Below are 22,228 nucleotides of genomic sequence, written 5' to 3'. Positions count from 1 at the left end.
ATAATGATAAAGAATTATCATCAGGAGCGGACGCCATAAGTTGAAACTTTCTAAAAAAGAAAAAAAAAAACATGATAATGATATATTGCTGTAATGTGATACTATGAATCTAACATTATAAGAATGTAACATTACAACTTGATGTAATATCAAACCATATACCCCCTTAAAGTAATAAAATATCATGAAAATAATTTCAAAATGCCTTGCAACTCTAACCACGCACAAGAGCTGCAGATTGCAAGTTAAAAAAAAAAAAAGAAAAAAAAAGAAGAAAAAAAAAGAAGAAGAAGAAGAAGGCATGCAGAGCCACATGATATCATAAATTTAGACATAGAGAAGCCTATTTGAGTAGGGAAAGTCTCTATAAAGAATTACATCATTGACGAACAATTATATTTTATTTAATAATTTTAATTCAAACAGAAAAGAAAATTTACAGGTTCAATATTCTAATTGATTTTAAAGTTTTGATGCTCCAATTCCAATATAGAAAACTGAATCAAAGGTGAAATCCAGCAGAATGATTTTCTTGATAGATGAAACAAAGCATTGAAAGAACAGCAAGTGAATAGAGCTATTAAGATGACAAAAATAAATAAAACTGGTGAGCTATAGTTGATCTTTGAAAGGGATTGAGTTTTGAGACGGTGGGCGCTTTTGGGCAAGTATTTGCTTTGTCCTTTCAAGAACACCAAAAAATATTGAACCCCCAATTCCTATCCACAGAACTCTTGGCCCAATTCCCTGCAGAAAACCAAAAAAAAAAGTAGGGTAAAATCTGTTACACGTTGTGTAACAACCACCACCCTAAAGAATCACATTTTTGCAAGCTATTTTAGTTGTCTGCTACGTAACTTTCACAACCTTTTCCTATACACAAAAATTCCTATTTTTGTTCAAGTTTTGATCAGTTATCAGTGTACTAATATACAACTTTCAATTTCTAATAAGTAACATATACCACAGTTTTTTTTTTCACCATCAACTCAAGGAAGATCCATAAATTTCACATCTTTTAACTACATATAGCAGTCCAACTAAAGTATGTCATTTATTTGTTTGTAAATGATCTGAAAGAACATTTCCTTGTCCATGTTATAACTCATTTTACTCTTCCTTTCACTCCATTAAGATGGCATGACATAATTGGTTTAATATTCTACAAAGGTTAAAAAAAAGGGAAAAAAATCAGAAATAAATTTGGTGGCCTGATCTCTGCCGAATCTTGGTGAAAATGTGTTAAAACTGTCTTTGACACGTTCCAGCACTCTCAAACATTCTAGTCTATACTGCAAAAGTTTGGCATACAGCTACAAGATGACCATTATATCATTTTGATGAAGGGAGCATTATATTTACTCAGGGTATTAGGAAGAAGACTGGCATGTGCTATGCACTGTCAAACACAAGATATGAATTACATATTTCATTTGGATCAAGTTTCAATGTGATGGGCATAAGAAAGAAAGTGAGGAAAACACTGAAATAGTAAGATGAAAATAAAGGCTTTAGAACTGCCAAAGCTTCAAAAACATAAGGGATTCCATATCTCCAGAGTTTTTCTATTAAAGGAATAAATTTTTTAGTAACTCTGACATATTAAGAAAAGCAATTGAATAATCTGAACAGAATTTTTATAATTTCTCTGTAACAATAGAAAAGAAACGACTACTCCACTGTAATATCATAATTTTGAGACACAAAAAGAATGAAAAAGATTGGTCAAACCTTCAAAAGAGCATGAGTTCCTTCTTCTTTCACGATGGTCCTAACACAATCACAAATCCCTTTGTACTGATTTGCTGATCCCTGCAAAGGTTCAGAGAGAGAGAGAAACTCTTTACTAACTTCCTTCAGAGAAAAGAAATCACGAGACAGATTTCCAGTACCTGAATCATTAATCTTGTTTTTATCACATCCAGAGGAGTAGTTATAGCTCCAGTTATTGCACCTGTAGTAAATGAGATTTTACTAAAAGCAGAGCAGACCATATATGCATGATCAGTAAAATTTATACACGAGGAGACTTATATTTAAATACATCAAGACTTCTTTTATTCCAATTATATAATGGAATAGGAGAAGATACTGATTGGTGCCTTTAGATGAGGTTCCATGTTTTATGATTTTAATATTGCTAATGCTAAGCTATGGTAAATTGTGCTGAAATTCCAAAATTCTTGTGCTTTAAAACACAAGCATGCAGTTTCTTATCTGGAGAACAACCACTGGGTAGCGGTCTCTTATAGTGTTGAAGAAATAGCATAACATGAATCAGATGAGGCTGCTATATCTAAATTATTATCTGGAAAGTAGCAATCAACTGAAAAACAAAGCCACATATCATTTGAAGAAAAGTAGAACCGTAATTACAAAAGTACCTAAGTTCTCAGGCTGTGTGCACAAGTACCACAAACTTGGCGTTTTTCTTGAGTAATAATTTTCACAAAATAAGGGATTTCCAATATTATTTTTAGTATCTAACTTTCAAATTCTGAATGAATTCCAAAGGTCCATTTGTATTCATAAAAATAACATTAGTAAAGAGATGTATCAAGACTGGATAAGGCACCTACAACATGATTGTTTGAGATTGTTGAGAGATTGTCATACAAAAGTTGGATATCAAGTTTGTAGCCATTTACTAGCCAAAAATAAAAAGGGGATAATTACAAATTACCTACTTGAGGTTAGGCCCGAATTCACGTTGCCTGCCTATAGTTTAAAAAATGTCACTTTACTCACCTAAGGTTAGTTCCATTAGACAACTGTAACCTAGAAAGCATGGACGCGACTGGGAGGATGCCGCACCTGAGTCCGACGTAGCCTGATGCGGGACATGGAGTCCGATGTGGTTGCCCACGTGTCAGTGCCGCGTCTAAGATTTTTTTTTTTTTTTCGAATTCGCGCCAACTCGGCTCAATTCACGCCGACTCGGCTTCGATTCATGCTGAACCGGGCCGATTCGGCCAGAATCGGGCCGTATTGACCATATTGGGTTGTATCGGCTGGCGACCAAAACGGCTGAAACGGACCGAAATAGGCCGAATTCGGCCTTGAATCTAGCCGGAACAGCTGAAATTCCCACCTCAGAGGCATAGTAATGTGTTTCTTGCCTTCTTCGTTCTTTGTTTGTGAATCAAGGCATAGTAATGTGTTTTTTAAGAATATTTTAATAGTAAAAATATATAGAAAATATAAATAAAAATATTTTTAATAATTTTTTAATCGTCGAGTCCTGCCACACCCGCACCCGCACCCTACTTTTTCAAAAATTACCAAGTCCCACACCCGCACCCGATTCCCGAAACGCACCTGTGCTTCATAGGCCATAACCCACCTCACTCTTTTCCATTAGAAAAACAATTTTAAGACATAAAACATAAAAGAAAATGGATCAAAAAGAAACTCAAGAAAAACTTTACCTTACCATTGTGAAATCCAAGATTGTGACCCCAAATTCGTTTGATTGAAATTTTTGGGCTGTATTCACTCAAGATTTAGGGATTTATAATTGTTACGAGCAAGAAGATCCAATTTCTATAGACACGTATCTCACAGGTATGATTGTGTTCTAGGGTTTGAACTTTTTAGAAAATTGATGCCAATGAGAGAGATATTCACCTTGGGGATTGAGAATTCAGTCATTTTCAAGGAATGTTTGCAATCTATGGAAGATTCTTCACTAGCTCTGTTTGCAGTGCAGTTCAAAAGAGCTCCAACAATGTTTGTCTGAAACTTGATTGTATTTGATTTTATGACTAAGTTATTGTTTTTGGCTGTATTTATTTTTTTATTTTTAATTTGGCTCTGTACAACAAAATCCCACTATAACTTAACCAGAATTCCACAAATCTTGATAAATTTCAACAAAATTCCAAAAGATTTCAGCTGCGTTTAGTTGAATAATGTTGGAGCTAAACACCCCGATCCCAAACCCAAACGTTGGCTGCTTCATACACCAAACTATTTTTTCTTTTTAAGTAAGATATAGAAATATTATTATGACGAAGAAAACTATAAGATGTTACACAATATTCCGCAACATTGGTGGGGCTTCCCCCAACCATGTTTGCTCAAATGAAGTTAAAAGACCCCATTAATTAGCAAAGCATTTGGCTTCTTGATGCATGGGCTGTTAGCAGTATGCCATTGAATTGATTGAAACTTATCTTTGAGGTCCCCTAAATCCTCTATCTAGGGCTGGCCCAACATAATTTGGGGCCAACGCGATAAATTTATGTGGGGTCTTTTATATGTAAATATTAATTAAATAAATTTATTTAATACTAACCATATCAGGGTTAATTTGATGCATTAAATACATAGTGTGATGAAATAATACTAACTAAACCAAGGTCAATTTCATATAGAAAACTGGATATCATAATTAATGAATGTTCAAATTACTTTTTCGTGATTGGTGATATGTCAGATTGTAAGCCTATAGTAAATTTTGTAGTATCACTAACATCAGTGTTTTTTTATAAAACTTTGGGACTTTTACAACGGGGACGAGCCTTTTTTTTCTCAGGGGTAGAAACATTTTGTTGTGGAAGCCTTAGGTCTAGGCCTAAGCTGCCCCTATCAAATGGCCAAATGGGGAGTAAGCCTGAAGATTCAGATATAAATTCATGGTACAATTGTGGGAATTGGGCTTGCAAAGAAGTATTGCGTTTCTCTGAACATTGGAATTGTCTTGCCACAGTTCACATCACTTAAAACCCTAGCTCTTTGATCCATTTTATATTATGTTTTATGTCTTAAGAGTGTTTGTCTAATGGAAAAGAGTGAGGTGGATTATAGCTGTTAAACGGAATTAACCTTAACTGTGTAAAGTGATATTTTTTAAACCATGGGTAAGCAAAATAAATTCGGGCCTACCTTGAGGTGGGTAATTTGTAATTATCCCAAAAAGAAAAAAAAAGGTTTGTAGCCATTCTAGATTGGGGAAATTGACCAACTAGAAAATGTAAAGGAAGCTGTTAGGGTTTGTGCAGTTAAAGGTGAGAAAAAAAGGAAGGGTTGGGGGGGGGGGGGGGTATACAGGTGAACTGTGAACATGACCTTATGTCCTCACCAATTTATTGGCAACCTGGGCAATTTTGAGAATTTATATTTACTTCAAAGCTCATGATAAGAGACAAAGATGTTTTTTTTTTTTTTTTTTTAAATGATGTGGAACCTCACCAAAGCAGGGGCCTTTGGAATAACAAAGAAAGATCTTATATTATCTCTAAACTCTAAAAAGGAAATAAATATGAGAATAATCAAGTCAAACAGAAAGAACAAACGACTGAAGAATCATAAAGATAAACTCAGAAATTTTTTGGGATGTATACCTACCAGCAAAAGCACCAATTATTGCATTCTCAGGATCATTCAGATCTCTTCGTGCCTACAGAAAAAGGTAAAACTAAATCACTTCTATGGATAGATATCATGTACTTCTATGCTGACCGATTAGCAGACCACAAGGGAAAAGAAAATGTAATAGAATGAAGTTAATTATTTTGGGCAATGTTCAAAAATTTTGTACCTCTAAGTTTTCATTTTGAGGTTTTTTCACTTTATATAATCTTTTTTGTTCTCCATAGCAACACATTTGTCTAGCCTTTTTGGATGCTTTTAATTTTCTTTATTTTGTCTAATAAAATCCATCCCACCAAGCAAAGAAAATCCATCTAGGAGTAGACCCAGTTGGATGTATATGTTAAGCTTACCGCTAGCCTATATCCGATCCGGATCTGCTCATAGATGCAGAACTGGATGGCATCAAAAGGCAAATCTCGCAGTAAGAAGGATCCATACCCCTACAGTCTCAAAAAAAAAGAAAAAAAAAAGGGCGGGTGGGGTGTCAGTATTTATGCATGAAACAATTCATAAATTAACAGCATCATGCATAGTTCTGCATAGTATGTTATCCCCCAGAAGAAGTTTGTAAGCAAAAACCATATAGCTTAGAATGAAGACTGGGATTGCAGATCTTAAATTAGAAAATTGAGCATAATATACCACATAAAGGCCTTTAAAACCCTCCTTGGCAACAATGAGGCGGACTGCATCAGGGGCTGAAGCAAATTGCCCAGTTTGCAACCTTTGCTTTACGACCTGAGAAAAATTCTAATAATCACAAACCTAGAAAGCAAGAAGGGATTCAAGGGAAGATGGGGATTAAAGAAGTAAACTCAACTACCTCCGTTGGGACACGGACAAGAGAAGAAGCAGCACCTCCAATTGCACCTGCAGTCTGAAAGAAATCTAAATACCTATTAAGATAACAAGAAAGCTCTATCCAGTACATTGAAAGTGAAAGTTCTCTCTATTATCTCTTTTACAAGCAAAGGAGACTGAAATGAGGCAAAATGATTCAACCACCTAACTAACCAATCAAATAGTATGTTTAAGCATGTTAGCAAAAAAAAAAAAAAAGTATGTTTATGCAACTATAAAATCTCTGTTAGCACTTAACAGGCCAACTAATAGAGGCAAGAAATCAGCATGAAAATAGTTAGTACTGCTAAAAGCCTTTAGTGACTGTTCACTGACCCTAGGATAACAAATGAGAAAACAAAAATGGAAAGAACAGATAAATATTTAAGCTTCACCTTCCATAAGACCTTGAACACTAGCATGCAGTAAAGTGACATCCAGTTAGGTCTCTAGGGGTTGAACCAAAGACACAAGACTCTTTCCATCATCAGGGTTGAGCCTTTATGGACTGTAGGACAGAATATGGGATAAATTGTTGTCATTTGCTAATGAAATTTTAGGATTTTAAAAAAGAAAAAAACTTTATTTCATAATTTTTAATTGTTTTAGGATTTACATAGTCAAAACAGGGTCCTTATGGTAGTATATTAATTAGGATATATTTGAGAATATTCTTCTTGAGAAATGGGTTCTCTAAAGCCTATAAATACGCCAGCAATCTGTAAAACTAACATAACAATTCATCTTTCAATAAAATTGAGATTTTCCTTCTTTTTTGGATGCCAAAGTTCTTTTACTTGTAAATCCAAGGAAACTCTTATGGATTTAAGAGTTTGCATCTAGATAGAACAAAATCTCAGCACCAGTTTGTATCAAAGGATCCTGATATCAAGAAAAGAAAAGATGAAACAACCATCCAATTGACAGTGATTGTGGGGGTGCAAGCCTTCAAGGCAGAAATTCAAGTCAACAGTGAGAAGATGACTCATGGACTCCAAAAGTTTCCTGACATGCCCATTAATCTGGGTTTAAATGCCAATAAGAATCATGAAGATGATAGGAGTAATTATCAAGGATATTATACTTACGGCCAACCTATTGATCAATGTGTTTATAATTTAAATGATATTCAATATTTTGATGTGTAAAGAAGATTTTATTAGTTGGATTCTTGATCTTGAAGAATTATTTGATCAAAGGAAGATCCTGAAGATTGGTATAACTTGTACCAAGCTTGAGAGAGATACAACTAATTGGTAAAATGATATAGAGTTTTCCACAATACAAAGACATAAGTCTAGATTTTCTTAACAGTCAAGAATGAAAGGATGATGGTAAGTTTTTTATTCTTCATGATTATGATGAAATATTGTTTTATACAATCATAAGCCAGCAAATTCATAAAAAGGGAATAACAATGAAACTCTTGACTTCCAATCATTGAAAGAAGATTCAATTTTAAATGCTGAAAATTTAGAAGATAAAATATCTGGAAGTAGAGGCTGAACAAGCCAAAGTTGAGGAAAAATTACAGGTTGTACTTAAGATCAAAGACAGCATTTTCGAAGATATTCTTGAGAGGCTAAAGAGGAAAATATGGAAGATCCAACTGAATTCAAACATGATGATGAGTCTATAAACCCCAAATTCCTAAGATCACATTGATTTGTTGGAAACCATTGCAGTACAATCTATCAGTTCCATGGGGTTGAAAATGCTAATTTTGACTCCAATTATTAATTAGGGTCTATTCTAAATCAAACGTGTATAACTGTTGGCAAAGGTTTTGCCTAAAAATATGAAAGGGGTGCTCGATAAACTTATTTCAAAGGCACAAAATGCTTTTGTAGGCAGTAGGAAAATCCTTGACTCGATCTTAACTGCAAATGTATGCTTGGATAGAGTGAAATTTTGGACAGATCGGTGGTGTGGGGATCTTCCTCTTCGTTTGGCTTTTCCGGTCTTATACAGTATTGCAACTAACAGAGCGGCCTTTGTTGACTCTTCTCTGATAAGGCAAGGAGCGGGGGACAGGAGAGGTTGGGATGTTCATTTTATTCGGAGTCCAAATGATTGGGAGGCAGAGTTGGTGGATGATTTCTTTCAATTTTTGGCAGCCAATTTACCTTCAGCAGATGATGGTGATCGTATGAGATGGAAGTTGATGAAGAATGGGGATTTTAATATCCGCTTGTTTTATCATAAGTTGCGTGGTTCTCTTTTCATTGTTTTTCCCTAGAAAGGTATTTGGAAGGTTAAGGCACCCTGGGCGTGTCTCTTTGTTTGGACAATCGCCTAGGATAGGATTCTCATGGACAATAATTTGCAGAGTAGGGGTTTTGATTTTGTTGACTGGTGCATCATGTGTCATTGTGGGGAGATAGTGGATCATTTGTTGCTACATTGTGGGAAGGCTCATCGTTTGTGGAGCTTTGTCTTTAGAACTTTTGGGATTTCATGGGTTCTCTCAAGATCGGTTGCAAATTTCCTTTTTGGTTGGTGGAATTGGTTGGGGAAGCATTCATCTATCATTTGGAATTTAGCTCTATTGTGTTTGATGTGGACTATTTGGAGGGAATGCAACCCATGGACTTTTGAGGACTCAGATAGATCCGATGACCAGTTGCTTGCTTTTTTCACTGGTTCCCTTTTTAATTGGTCTAAGGCTTGGGGACTCACATCAAGTGAATCTATTTCTTTGTTCCTTAGCTCTTCTATTTTTGCTTCTCTCTTTTTTGGTAATCTTTGATATGCTTTGTGCTTCTTTGCATAAAGTAGTTTTTTGAATATACATCTTTCTTACTTGTCAAAAACAAGAAAAAGAAAAAAAAAGAGTAAAATCAAGAGTTGCACTCCAGGGTTGATTTGTAAATTGGATATTGATAAATCTATGACCATGTTAGTTGGGACAGGGTTCTTATCTGTTTGGCAGGATGGGGTTTGGAGAGAAGTGGAGTTGCATTCATACTTGTATAGCTACGGATTGGTTTACAATTTTGGTAAACAATTCACCGGCTGGCTTCTTCAGTAGTTCACGGGATCATATTCATTATCCCATTGCTCTTTATGCTAGTTATGGAGGTGGTGAGAAGGATACTAAAGAAAATTGTGGGGATTTTTTATTGACAGATTTGGGGTAGGACATGCTGCTACAGCTAGGCTTTATATCTCCCATCTCTTATTTGCTGATGATACTCTTTTTTATTTCATGGATGCAAATGCTGAAAAATTTCTTTACATAGTGTTCAATTGCTATGAAGCTTTTACAGGTCTAAAGGTTAATATGGGTAAAAGTGAAGTGGTACCAATAGGTAATGTGAGTAACTCAGTAACATGGCAAAATTAGCAGACATCCTATGTTGTAAGATTGTGAGTTTACTGATGACATATCTTGGGATGCTGCTGGGGGCTTCCTTTAAGGTGTTGTTTATTTGGAATACTAATTTGGAAAAGATGGAATGCAAACTGTCTAGTTGGAAGAAGATATATTTGTCCAAGTGAGGGAGGCTAACGTTGTTAAAAGGTACAATTTCTAGCTTACCAACCTACCACCTCTCATTATTTACTATTCCCATTGGTGTGACAAACAAGATGGAGAGGTTGCAGAGGAACTTTTTGTGGGGTACTTCAGATGAGGAGTTCTAGTTCTCCCTGGTGGCCTGAGATACAGTTTGTTCTCCCATTGCAGTAGGTAGATTGCGGATCCGAAAGATAAGAAGTTTTATCAAGCGTTATTGGGGAAATGGTTATGGAGGTTTGGGAATAAGGCCATGCATCTTTAGAGACGGGTAATCACTATGAAGTATAGGGAGAATTGGGGTGGTTGGATTTCAAAACCATTTAAAGGGACACATGGGTGTAGCTTATGGAGAAGTATTAGGGCAGGTTGGGATAATTTTCTTCAGTTTGTGTCTTTCAAGGTGGGGGATGGCACCTGAGTAAGGTTTTGGAAGGATATTTAGTGTGGGAATCATTCTCTAAAAGAGTTGCACCCAGATTTATATTGTTTAGTGAACAAGAATGCCCCAGGTCAATCAGTCATAAATAGTTAGATGTGGTGGCGTGAAGCTATATCATGAGATTTTGTAGAGGTTTTCGTGACTAGGAAGCAGAGCCAATGAATTATCTACTCAAACATCCCCAGGTGGGAACGAGCCGATAGGATGAGATGGCAATTGAAGGGGGATGGTTGCCTTGATGTTTGTTCCTTTTAAGAGGCTATCTGAGGTAAAAAGAAGCTAACTCTTTCCCTTGGAAGAGTATTTGGTGCGTTAAGGCCCCGAAGAGGGTCTCGTCCTTCATTTGGACAGCAACCTAGAGGAAGATTCTAACTTGTGATTCATCAAGCAAGGTTTCTCTTTAGTTGGTTGGTGTTGTATGTGCAGATGTAATGGGGAGATGGTGGACCATTTGCTGATCCATTGTGAAGTTGCATATGCATTATAGTGTAGTTGTTAGAGCCTTTGGGATCCAAAGGATGTTACCATGGAAGGTAGATGATTTCTTGTTTAGATGGAGGAATTGGAATTGGTTTGAAAAAACCTCATTGAATATTTGGAATTTTGTCCCGTTATGTTTGATGTGGCTATTGTGGAAAGAGCCAAATAGTCGTACCTTTGATGATATAGAAAAATCACAATCTTAGTTGGAATCATTGCTGATTCAAACTCAATTTGATTGGTCTTGTGTGTAGAGTCATACTAGTAGCATTTCCATTTTAGATTTCATAGAACCATTTCATTCTTGTGCATAATTCTTTTAGATTATGTTGTGTTCATCAACATGGACAAAAAGTAATCTCTTCTTCTAATAATAAATAAATAAAAAATAAAGGTCAAAGAGAAAAAATTTCAAGTTATTCAAGTATTTGAAGTAACTTTTATTTGGAGCTAAAGATTTCAATTTCCAACTAAAAACTATAGGGCAAGTTTCATTGAATTGGAGGGATTATTTGTAAAAGCAAAATATGGAGGTCACTTTTTGTAATTTGTTAATTTTTATGTTATTTTTGGAGTTTTAGGTTTTCAATTTTATTTCGTTATTTTTAATTGCTTTTAAGGTTTCCTTAGTCAAAATAAGGTCTTTATATGGTAGTAAATTAATTAGTTTATATGTGGGAATATTCTTATTTGGAAAAAAAAGTTTTCTAAAGCCTATAAATAAGCCTGTAATCTGTAAAACAAAAATAGCAATTCATATTTCAAAAAAAAATGAGAGTTTTCTTATTTTCAGATGGATTCCAGAGTTTTCCTCCAAGTAGGTTCAAGCCTTCAAGGAACCTCTTACAGATTAAAAAATTTGTATTCAGTTAGAACAACATCTAACCCTACCATGCTTTCTATTCTGCAACAAGACACTAGGGAAGGCTACCCTCATTACGTAGCCCATTGTCTCCCTAGCTAAAAGGGCAAAACTCTGTATTTATGACGTTATGGAAAGGAAAATTAATGAAGAACTTTTTGCCATTATAGTCTAGCAACATGAAAATGGTCAGATTAATGAAAAACTTTGTGCCATGACAGTCCGGCTACATGAAGATTGTCATTTTGCATATATGGTTAATTTAAAAACTTACCAAATGAGCTACTGCACTAAGGTTTTCAGGAAAGGACTTCAGCAATTTTTGCTTTGTAGGTTCATACACACCAACAAATATGGCAGAAGCCCTGTGCAGAAATAGAAGTTCATCAGCCATGTCCCACATAATAAGAAGAGGTATGCATTTAATGAAAATTGGGGGAAAAATTAGAAAGAAATGGTGTTCTCATAAAACTTATCAAGTATTACATAGATTCATATCAAGCACTTTTTCAAGCATTTGGCTTAAAGTATTAAAAAGTTAAGGCTCAAACGTGGGTTCCCAAGTCCTCATGTAAGAGGCAGACAATGAAATAACCAAAACTGTCTCTATTGAGAAAAAAAATTCATGAAGAAGATTGAAAATTCACTAAGAATCCAGCCTTCACAGAGGAAAAATCAAATCATATCAAAAATCTTATGAAAAGTTTGAGTTGGAAGAAAAGTTGATGATTGGAGTATTTATTAATAGGATTTTACTCAAATAGACAATGTAACAAAAAAGATTAAGCATATGACTAAGCTGCCTTGCTATATACAAACAAACTCCCATCATGGATAACTGATTTCAAAAGTTTATTATGCACTTAAAGTAGTAGGGACAAGGGTCTTAAGATGAATAGGGAAAAAAGATTCTTGTATCAACCACAAGTAGTTAAGATACGCATTCCACAGTTTTGCTTATCTTGCATAGCACTTTCCTTAGCTCGTGTTTATTATCCACTAAGTGTTCATGTAGCTTTGGCCAAAAAGTTAGGTTTTGAATTGTCATGTGTGAAAACATATAGAAGAAATCAAACTACATTTGTTAAAATTTTAAATATTATGGAACATGAATGGAAGATGAGAAAAGAAGAATGGAAGAGATTAAAGTGGTTCGGTCGCATAAATCTTTCATTTACGTTATTGTAACACATTGGAAACTCATATTTTTAATAGAATTTACAGAATTTGAAAATATGTCAACTATCAATTTATTACATGTATATTTTAAATTTGAATTTCAAATCAATTTATTTAATTGCTCCAATCCCTTGATTTACTCCAAGCAATCAATCCCTTGCTTTAGTCTTCACGGTTTGGAAAGTGAATCATACTTTCCAACATTCATGCAAATAATGAGGAAAAGCATATATGCATCTAATTTACTCACGGTAAGACACCAGCAAGGTTTCCAGCCAATCCAGAATAGAGACCCTCCAAAATAATTTTTCCTCCACCCTGGGCAGCCTGACAAACAAATGAATGAATGGTTAATTGCAACAATTCAAGCAAGAACAAGCAAGTCGATGCATTGTAAAACATCAAGATTTTATATTTAGACTACGAGCAGGTTGACAGCAATAGTAAAATAGCCATACATTTATGAAGGAAGGATGATAGAAAGCAAAGGAACAAAAGGATGAGTTGGTCCCATACAAAAGAGTTGTATGACCTTTAATCTAATGCACGTCATCTTTGAAGGATGAACTGTGACCAATAGGAAAATTCTCAATTTAACTAGCAATGCATGTTAAACTGTATGGAATGAAACAAACTTTGTATAACAAAAAGTATTTCGTCATCCAATAGTAGAAAGAAAACAACAAATTCTAGAAGCAAATGCATTCTATAGAAGTGCGGGATCAAGACCGTGTCAGCACATATAGTGGAACAGTCCTCGCAGTAATAATTGTTGTTCTTCTTCTTCTTCAAATTTAGTTAGCAACATAATGCAATAGATAAAAAAAAATATTCAGTATACTTGACGTGCCTGTAGTCGAGTTTTTATAGTATCAATTGGATATAATGCTGCTTCCACAACAACACCAGCAAAGCCTCCAGCTATGAAACCTTCTGCAAAACCCATGATTTTGCTTTGTGATTTTATTGTTTATAGTAAAGATACATCTTTATGAATAACCCATAGCCAATCTGAAATTACATGACTGGAACCCAGATCAAGAGTGATAGTTTTTCCTAGAATTAAGATAAGGAATAGTCATTTTTGAATACAACATGAAACAAAACAATGAAATATGGTTGTAAATTATAAGTGGTAAATGGCTGATTATGGTTTTAATTTTAAATTTTAAAATAGCTAGCCAACCTTCTGCAATATGGACTGATTTTTCTTTCGTGGTCTACTATGAGCCTTAAAATACAAGCCAGTCATAGATTATTGACACAGAAAATACTTGAAAAATATATGGTTTGAGTGATCTGTTTTGCATCTGATCTTTAAAAGGAAAAGCTCTTTGTACCTTGAACTTTCATTACAAAATTGGAATTTCATAGCTTCTGTGTCCTAGGCAAAACATTTTGCTAATGAGACATTTTGGATTAGGGCATGAAACATCAAAATCACTACTTCCTTGGCCAAATTATCTGACTGTTAAACATCAGAATCACTACTTCCTAGACCAAATTAAATAAAGGATCTTTAAATTGTCTGCATATTACATGGGCCACAATTGAGAACAGTCATCCATCACATCGCTGTAAATTCAACAATTAAGAAATGCATCTAACCTAATTTCAACTGCATCAAATTACATTACATACCGTAGAAATCGCGTAAAAAATCAGATGGCTTGTTCTCTCCTGCAATGAATGAAGCAACCTTATTTGGCTCCTTTTGAGAGCTATGCATTTTAAGTGTCAATGCATCTGTAAAATGAAACCATTAGTTCAAAACAAGTTCCATTGGGCAACAACTGCTTTTAATTATCCCAAAAAAAAAAAAAAAAAAAACAAACCAACTGCTTTCAAATAATTTTTCCTCAAAACTCCAAAGGAAAGTAATAGAAAACATCCAGGGAGAAGAATTAGTTATACATTTGGAGACACTTCTGTAGATAAAATCCCATATTTCCGGACACTTCTTCAGTGGTTTCTCATTCATAGCTTTAACCGTCTCATGTTTGATTTTTTTTTTTTTTTTTTTTTTTTTTTTTTTTTAATTGGTGGAAAAGATAGTAAAATGGGTAACTCTGATATCAGCATGTGATCATTAATAAGATTAGATAGCAACCCTTTCCCATGCATGATCAAGAGTTCTTAAAAGTAATTTATGAAAAAATTGAGAAAATTGAGAAAAAATTTTGGTCTATGAAGCAATTCAACCAAATGGGATACCATTTCTTCATAAAATTAGTTTAGTTATATCAAAACCATCCTCTTTTTCTGTTTTTCAGCTCTTATGTAACAACCCACTAACAATTCTAAAACTGTGCCTCAAAAATGAAGCATAAAAGACAGCAAATGAAACCAATAACAAAAGTTCTTTGGCTTTTCTACGAGTTTTTCAGCGACCCATTAGAGCATATAAGTTACAAATCTTAACCCCCCCAAAAAAAAAAAAATTAAGAAGAGAGAGTAAGAAAATGAATACCGACTGGAGGAGAGTCTTTCTGAGAACTTTTGGCATGCATTGGCAATGTAGTTTACGAGGTCCAATGATAAATCTCAGTTCAAGTGATTATAGAAAACCAAACCTTCGAGAGAGCGCTGTGTCGTGTCTACCGCTATGTTTACGTCCAAATCAGCGACTGAACGATTTGCTGTCACCGTTTTTTAGCTTAATGGAATTTTACTTATTAACCATCCTTTTTCTTCCTTAATTTTTAAAACCCACATGAGGTTTGGCTTGTTTGCACTTTACGTACCCGTGGTTCAAAACTTATCACTTTATCCACTTGAACTTCAATCTGTTACCCATCTATTACCCACCTTACCCTCAAACATTAGAAAAACACCCTTTTATTAAAAATAGAACATAACACGAGTCAAACACGAACCATCAAATCTTTTCCTCACAAACATAAGAACACAACATTTGTAAATATAGTTCAAAATTTTCAATTACACACATCCAAAACCAATTAAATCCTCTGAATCCATTCCAAAATCCCTCACATTTTTCAAACCCAAACTGTAATAAAAAAAAGTTTTAGAACCCAATCATAGATTAAACAGAAAATAGAAAAAAACTAAAGAGAGAAAAACAGCACCAGTGTTCATCCTGCCGATGGTGGTGTTCGAGTGCTTCGACCTAAAGTTTGATGGTGGCTTGTACGGCAGCTTGGCTGTCGTGGCAGTGGCTCATAGTGGTGCTAACGGCGGCTATGGAGGTCAACCACCATTAGCAAGCCAAAATCAAATAAAACCCACAACCAAAAACCAAAAAAAAAAAAAAAAAAGAAAAAAGAAAAAGAAAAATTGAAACCCACAAAGCGTTGCCACACATTCCACCACCACCACTATTAGAACCCACAACTCAACACCACCACCATGCCCACAATCCACAACCACCACAAGCCACAACCCATAATCCCACCATAATCAAATCATTATCAAACCCACAACCCAAAAGCAAAAAAAGAAAAGAAAAAAAGAAAACCACCGCCGGCCGAGACGGAGGCCGAGATCGAGCTCCATTCTCTCTAAACCACCACTGGCCCTCTTCCTAGATCTGCTCCAAACCGCCGAGACAGAAGTTGAGACCGAGACGGATGCGAGAACGAAGGAAATCTGATGAACCCACAACCAAAACCACAAAAATCAGATGAACCCACAACCAAAACCACAAAAAAAATGAAACCCATGAAGCAAGAATGAAGGAAAATGAAACCCATCGCTGTGCTTTGGTCAAGGAAGCTTTTCTGGGAACGAAGGGCTATGTGGGTCGAGTCCTTTGCCTGCTTGTTCGTTCACCAATACATCTCCAATGACTGCATTAGGTCAGACGGTGCCATCGAACCCGAGCTCGTTACCAGAAGCACCTGTAATGAGTGAAGCAAAAGGAAAATTGTCTTCGAAGAAAGAGTTAAGCACTAGTGTGATTGTGGCTGTTGTGATAGTTGGGATGTTGTGATAGTTGGCCTGTTGTGAAATTGTTGATATTGTTATGGATTAAAAATAATTTCATTGAGTCATTTGATTGGTGTTTTGTTCCCCCACTTTGTTCTCATTAAAGTTCATGAGGAATGAAAAATCCTAGCTTTTTTATTCTTGTTATATTTGTTTTAGCCTAAAAATGTGTTTTTCTAACGGCAAATGGAGAGGTGGATTACGGAAGGCTAACAGAACTAACTTCAAGCAAAGTGATAATTTTTGAACCATGGGTAGATAAAATGCAAACGGGCCAAACCTCAGGTAGGTTTGCTGTAATTATCCCATTTTTATATTTTACCAAAAATTTGTTTTTTGCCACTACACTTTAAAAGTTTGTTTTTTTCTCATTAAACTATTGAAAAACTTTCTTTTCGACTCTAACTTATTGAAAAATGTTTTATTTTATGTTCTTAAATTTTGCTAAAAATTCATTTTTTTTTTTAATTATTGAAAAGAATTTTTTTTCCATCCCTATTGGCTATTTTTGTCTCTAAACTATTAAAAAAATATTTACAAAATTTAAAAAAGAAAAAAAAGAACTTTTAAAGTTTAGGGACAACAAACAAATATTTGGTAAAGTTTATGGACCAAAATAACATTTTACTCATTTTTCTTTTTTTTTTAACCCCCATTGATTTTCCATCAAGTTTGGTTTTTTTTTTTTTTTTTTTTTTTTTTTTTTTGGTGTGGTTAAATGATGAATTTTATTAAGACAAAAGGGTCAGGCTCGAGCCATCTACCATATCTCGCTTTAGAATATGGGCATGATCCCAGTCTTTCATTGATTATAGTTTTTCTCATGTACATAGGCTTTATAATACTGTTGCATACTCACTTGCACGGAGAGCTATTTGCTCCTCCCATATGGTAGTCTAGATGGAAGATGTTCCACTTGTTCTTGTTCTCCAGGTTGATTTCTATAGCCTCCCTTAATAATATAACGTATTGTCTTTCTTCTTTATATATATATATATATGTATATATATATGGGCACGAAGATTGGAGATGAGAAGAACCCAATATCGTTACAAAAAGGAACTTATGCTGCAAGGCCATGAGCAACATAGTTGGCTTGCTTAATTACAATAGAAAAAGATCAAGAAGAAAGGGAGCGGTATAACCATAAAAGGTTGGTGTCCTCAATGATAGGTGAGATTGAACAATGCGTTGTGATTGAGGAGTTCTGTATGGGCTCAATAACATTCTATCAATTGCCTTCAAAGATAATGTTGTTCGATCCCATGCTATGTGTAGAGGATACAGCGAGGATTGCAACTTTTGCTTTGACCCAAATAGGCTCTCCATTGACTTCTATACCTATTCATGCATAGATAAATTAACCCCAAGAAATCACGACAATTAAACAGCAACAAGGAGGGAATTATCTGTTTTGATTGCGGCATCAATTGATCTTTGGCAAGCCAAAGGGCGGAGGAGACCATGAACTATGAGATGGTTTTGTGTTTTGAATGTATGAGAAGTCCCATGCTTGCTTTTGGAAGAGAAATTTATGTCTCGTGTGAGTAGATAGGGGGAGGGGTGTGGTTGTGGCCTTGTAAGTGACTCTTATTTAACTTGTTTCTATGTAACCAAATTTGGTCACATGCAACAGCCGAAAAGAGCAAGAATTTTGGAGTCTTTTCAAGAGAAAAGTTTGGATAAGTACTTGGATTTTTCAAGAGCCTCATATAGTTTGTTGTGTTAAGTACGAGAAGTCTATTTAGCTGGATAGCCCAGGAAGAGGAAAGCCAAAGCGATTGGGTAAGGGGGCATTGTGTGAATAGGTGAAAAGTTGTCTCTTCTTCAACATTACGTAAGATACAAAATTTGTCTATGGATGTGGTTTGAGCTGCTAAGGGAGAACATCCCAGGCAATCTTATATGACATCAATTTAAATCTAATACAAAATTTTGCATAATGGCATTCCAATTTCTGTTTTTGAGTGGGCAATTGGAGTCAAAATTTGGATTTTGGTATGAGATAAGCAAATTTTGTTGTGAATTTCCTTGAGCTATTTGTAACCCAGATGTGTTCGTATGAGGATAGGTGGATTTTGAAAAAATTCGTAGTTTTTTATGTATCAAAATTTGAGGAAATTCTCTCTGTCACATTGGAGGGAGATAGAATTAATTAGGTCTGAAACTCTATGGATGCCATGGTCATTTGGTGTAGGGGCAGTGGGGGTGAAGCCTTCAAGCATTGGTATCCATGGGTGATCCCAAACAGGTGTGCGTCTCCCATTTCCTAGAATATAGAATTTCCTTTCCATTGCCATGAACAACTTCTCTTGGCATGCATGAATGGGGTGTGCCTTTCAAGTATTTTTTTTTTTTTTCATTAAAAGGGATGCCCATGTTCCACCCAAGTTTGGCATTGAGAGAGTGTCTGTTGTCCTGTGGAGTCCTAGACCACCAAGGTTTTTAGGCTTACATATGGGAGACCAAGATTTAAGGCACGTTGGTTTTTTTCTCATGTTGGAAACTAGCTACCAAAAGTTTTTAAGAATGGAGTCAATTTTGGAGCATAGGCTTTTGGGATTGAGTTGTGTAAGTACCCAATTTGTTATGATCCCAAGACAGTGTTGGGCTCGTACGAAAAGAGGCCCTCACAATATCATTTGTAGAGAGTGGGCTTCAAAGGTATGACCTTGGGCATAGATGAGCTGTTTAGTAGTAGTTCCTGCCGGAAATACTGCATGGGCGGGCTTGGTTTCCCTAGCACAACCCCTTTTCTTTTCCTCTCGCCAGAGTTGTGTGTCCCTCCAAGAGCTTTATTTTCTTCTCCTTTTATACCGGTGTTCCATCCCCTTTTTTGCGTCCACATGTTGACTTTACTTTTGGGGTGCAGGCCTGTCCAATTGGCCCATACCTAGAGTGGTTGGGAGTTGCTGGAAAAGCGCATGGGCATGGGCATGGGCTTGTCAAACGCTGAATTCTGTATTACTGGGTTGGTTACTTTTTCCCTGGCCCCGCCCCTACACTCAGTTTGCTCCTTTCTTTGGGCGTTTAGTAAAGTGCCGAGCAGGAGGTCGTCCTCGGCAATGGCTCTCCTCGGCTTGGGCCGCGGACCTTAAGGTAAACTGGGCCTGGGCCTGGGCTTTACTTTCTTTGACCCCACAATAGCCCCTCAAAAACCTGCTGCCCGACTTTTAGTTGGGGAGGAGGGTTTTGATAATGTTGGGCCTGCATCATAGCCTGCTCTGATTCTACACTCCATTAATATTTGCATTTTTCCACTTACACGGGGGACGTGTCAAATTAAGAGGCATTCCTTCACCCATTCACGCGGGGTCCTTTGACACCCCTACGCTCGAGGTGCTCCTTCACGAGGATCTTCAGATCCTACGGTCACGAATGGCGTTGGAACTTGAGCCCACTATTCCTTGTCTGTAGCATTCTTTGGGACTCTGCGTAAATTAAATATCTCCTCCTTTCCCTTTAAATAAGTAGGACAGGAGGTTATTCCTCTTACATTCAAACCCTTCGGTTTTCTTTACAACCGCAATCCTTCAGCCATAATCACAGTCTCCATATTTAGTGCTCTCCATCCTTAGTGTAATATGCCTAAGGCACGTATAGGGGTGAAGGAACTACACCCGCCACAGAGGTACCGGATCTCTCCGAAGCTCAAGGTGGTGTGGTCTGGACAAGGTGGACACAGACTCAAGATGATCCTCCATCTTGGTAAGGCGAGGATGGTTTTTCTACCTCTTTTAGCCAAAATCCGAAGCAGGTACTGGTCGCGTCAGACTCTTGACGCGTCAGAAGTAAGGTTTTCCGCCATCAGCGCCGTCTGCTTTATCGCAGACGTGGTTATACGGAGGCTCCCCCACCTCCGGCTCTTTGCACCGTTTCTTCAAACGGTGTTAGCCTGAGGTCAGGTTCCCTGCACCTTTTCTTCAACGGTGCAGGCCCCAAGTTGGGTTCTTTGGCTGCCTGAGTTATGGGCATGTAAAAGTGTTGAGGAATGGTTTCCTTAAACAGCATCTTGGAACAACAGCCAATCTCTCCTCTGCACTTTTTCTTCGGCTTTATCTTCATTCTATTGTATCTTTTCTTTTCACTTGTGTAGTTAGCTTTAGTATAAGCTTATTCCAGCTTTTCATTGTACACTGTACTATTTCTTTGTCTTAATAAAAGATGAGTTTATTTCTTTCTAAATATTTTTCCTTTCGGCAGCAATTACTTTGTGAATGAATATTAAATGTACGCTTGCCTTTGATGATACTTGGAGCAGAAAAATGCCTTAAAACAAACTCCTCCTAGTTTAAACCTACTGACATTATCAAGTATAATAATGGTAATCCTCAATAAATTAAACTCTTGGAACTAACCGGGATAACGGCTGAGCGCTGTGCGATGCATGTTAGACAAATGTCCGAGAACGATAAACTCTAAATAATTTATCCGAGAGGGTAGCCGAGCAGTGAGGGACCTCAATTGTGTTTTTGGTAGCAGGTTGCTCTATATTGCATCAGTCCCTTTGGTACTGAGGGTCCGAGGGTAGACTGGGGAATCCATTCAGTGTAGGGATTAACCCAACTGTTAATGGGGAGTTCTCCTCGGATAGATTCTAAGGCCCCGTAACGTAGTTTTTCTTTTAAGTACTTGGTTTCCCAGAGGCTTGGGTCCGAGGACCATGCAAGGCCTTGGTTCTGTCCAAAATTTGTACTTTTGCTTGTAAGTAGTTGGTTTCCCCAGAGGCTTGGGTCCGAGGACCATGCAAGACCTTGGTTCTGTCCAAAACTTGTATTTTTGCTTGTAAGTAGTTGGTTTCCCCAGAGGCTTGGGTCCGAGGACCAGGCAAGGCCTTGGTTCTGTCCAAAACTTGTACTTTTGCTTGTAAATAGTTGGTTTCCCCAGAGGCTTGGGTAGGAGCACCAGGCAAGGCCTTAGTTCTGTCCAAAACTTGTACTTTTGCTTGTAAGTAGTTGGTTTCCCCAGAGGCTTGGGTCCGAGGACCAGGCAAGGCCTTGGTTCTGTCCAAAACTTGTACTTTTGCTTTTAAGTAGTTGGTTTCCCCAGAGGCTTGGGTCTGAGGACCATGCAAGGCCTTGGTTCTGTTCAAAACTTGTACTTTTTTCTTGTAAGTAGTTGGTTTCCCCAGAGGCTTGGGTCCGAGGACCAGGCAAGGCCTTGGTTCTGTCTAAAACTTGTACTTTTGCTTGTAAGTAGTTGGTTTCCCCAGAGGCTTGGGTCCGAGGACCAGGCAAGGCCTTGGTTCTGTCCAAAACTTGTACTTTTTGCTTGTAAGTAGTTGGTTTCCCCAGAGACTTGGGTCCGAGGACCATGCAAGGCCTTGGCTCTGTCCAAAACTTGTACTTTTGCTTGTAAGTAGTTGGTTTCCCCAGAGGCTTGGGTCCGAGGACCAGGCAAGGCCTTGGTTCTATCCAAAACTTGTACTTTTGCTTGTAAGTAGTTGGTTTCCCCAGAGGCTTGGGTCCGAGGACCAGGCAAGGCCTTGGTTCTGTCCAAAACTTGTACTTTTGCTTGTAAGTAGTTGGTTTCCCCAGAGGCTTGGGTCCGAGGACCAGGCAAGGCCTTGGTTCTGTCCAAAACT

At 36.8% G+C, this 22,228-nt stretch overlaps 1 protein-coding gene across 1 annotated transcript; it reads right to left on the bottom strand.

Moving 5' to 3' along the window:
* Positions 1–502: 502 nt before the first annotated feature.
* On the bottom strand, positions 503–14,677 carry LOC115964000 (S-adenosylmethionine carrier 1, chloroplastic/mitochondrial-like). Its single transcript, XM_031083288.1, has 12 exons — positions 14,611–14,677; positions 14,338–14,442; positions 13,538–13,629; positions 12,947–13,014; positions 11,792–11,882; positions 6,200–6,253; positions 6,019–6,114; positions 5,727–5,816; positions 5,350–5,401; positions 1,893–1,954; positions 1,732–1,812; positions 503–747 (listed from the first exon to the last, which is right to left on the bottom strand). Exons 1-12 carry the CDS (start codon positions 14,675–14,677, stop codon positions 613–615), a joined length of 993 nt encoding a protein of 330 aa, XP_030939148.1. The 3' UTR covers positions 503–612.
* Between the last annotated feature and the right edge of the window lie 7,551 nt (positions 14,678–22,228).

Source organism: Quercus lobata, chromosome 2 (genome assembly GCF_001633185.2).
Source record: "Quercus lobata isolate SW786 chromosome 2, ValleyOak3.0 Primary Assembly, whole genome shotgun sequence".
Lineage (NCBI taxonomy): Eukaryota > Viridiplantae > Streptophyta > Magnoliopsida > Fagales > Fagaceae > Quercus > Quercus lobata.
Note: the sequence above shows the minus strand (reverse complement) of the source record. Positions and strands in the feature narration are given on the sequence as shown.

Excerpts from the sequence above, each read along its gene's own strand:
- LOC115964000 (XM_031083288.1), bottom strand. The coding sequence starts at position 14,677 with ATGAATGAGAAACCACTGAAGAAGTGTCCGGAAATATGGGATTTTATC. Across the intron at positions 6,254-11,791 it reads TTAGTGCAGTAGCTCATTTG|ACTGCAGGTGCAATTGGAGG; the intron begins GTAAGTTTTTAA and ends GATTTCTTTCAG. Across the intron at positions 5,402-5,726 it reads GGATCGGATATAGGCTAGCG|GCACGAAGAGATCTGAATGA; the intron begins GTAAGCTTAACA and ends CTTTTTCTGTAG.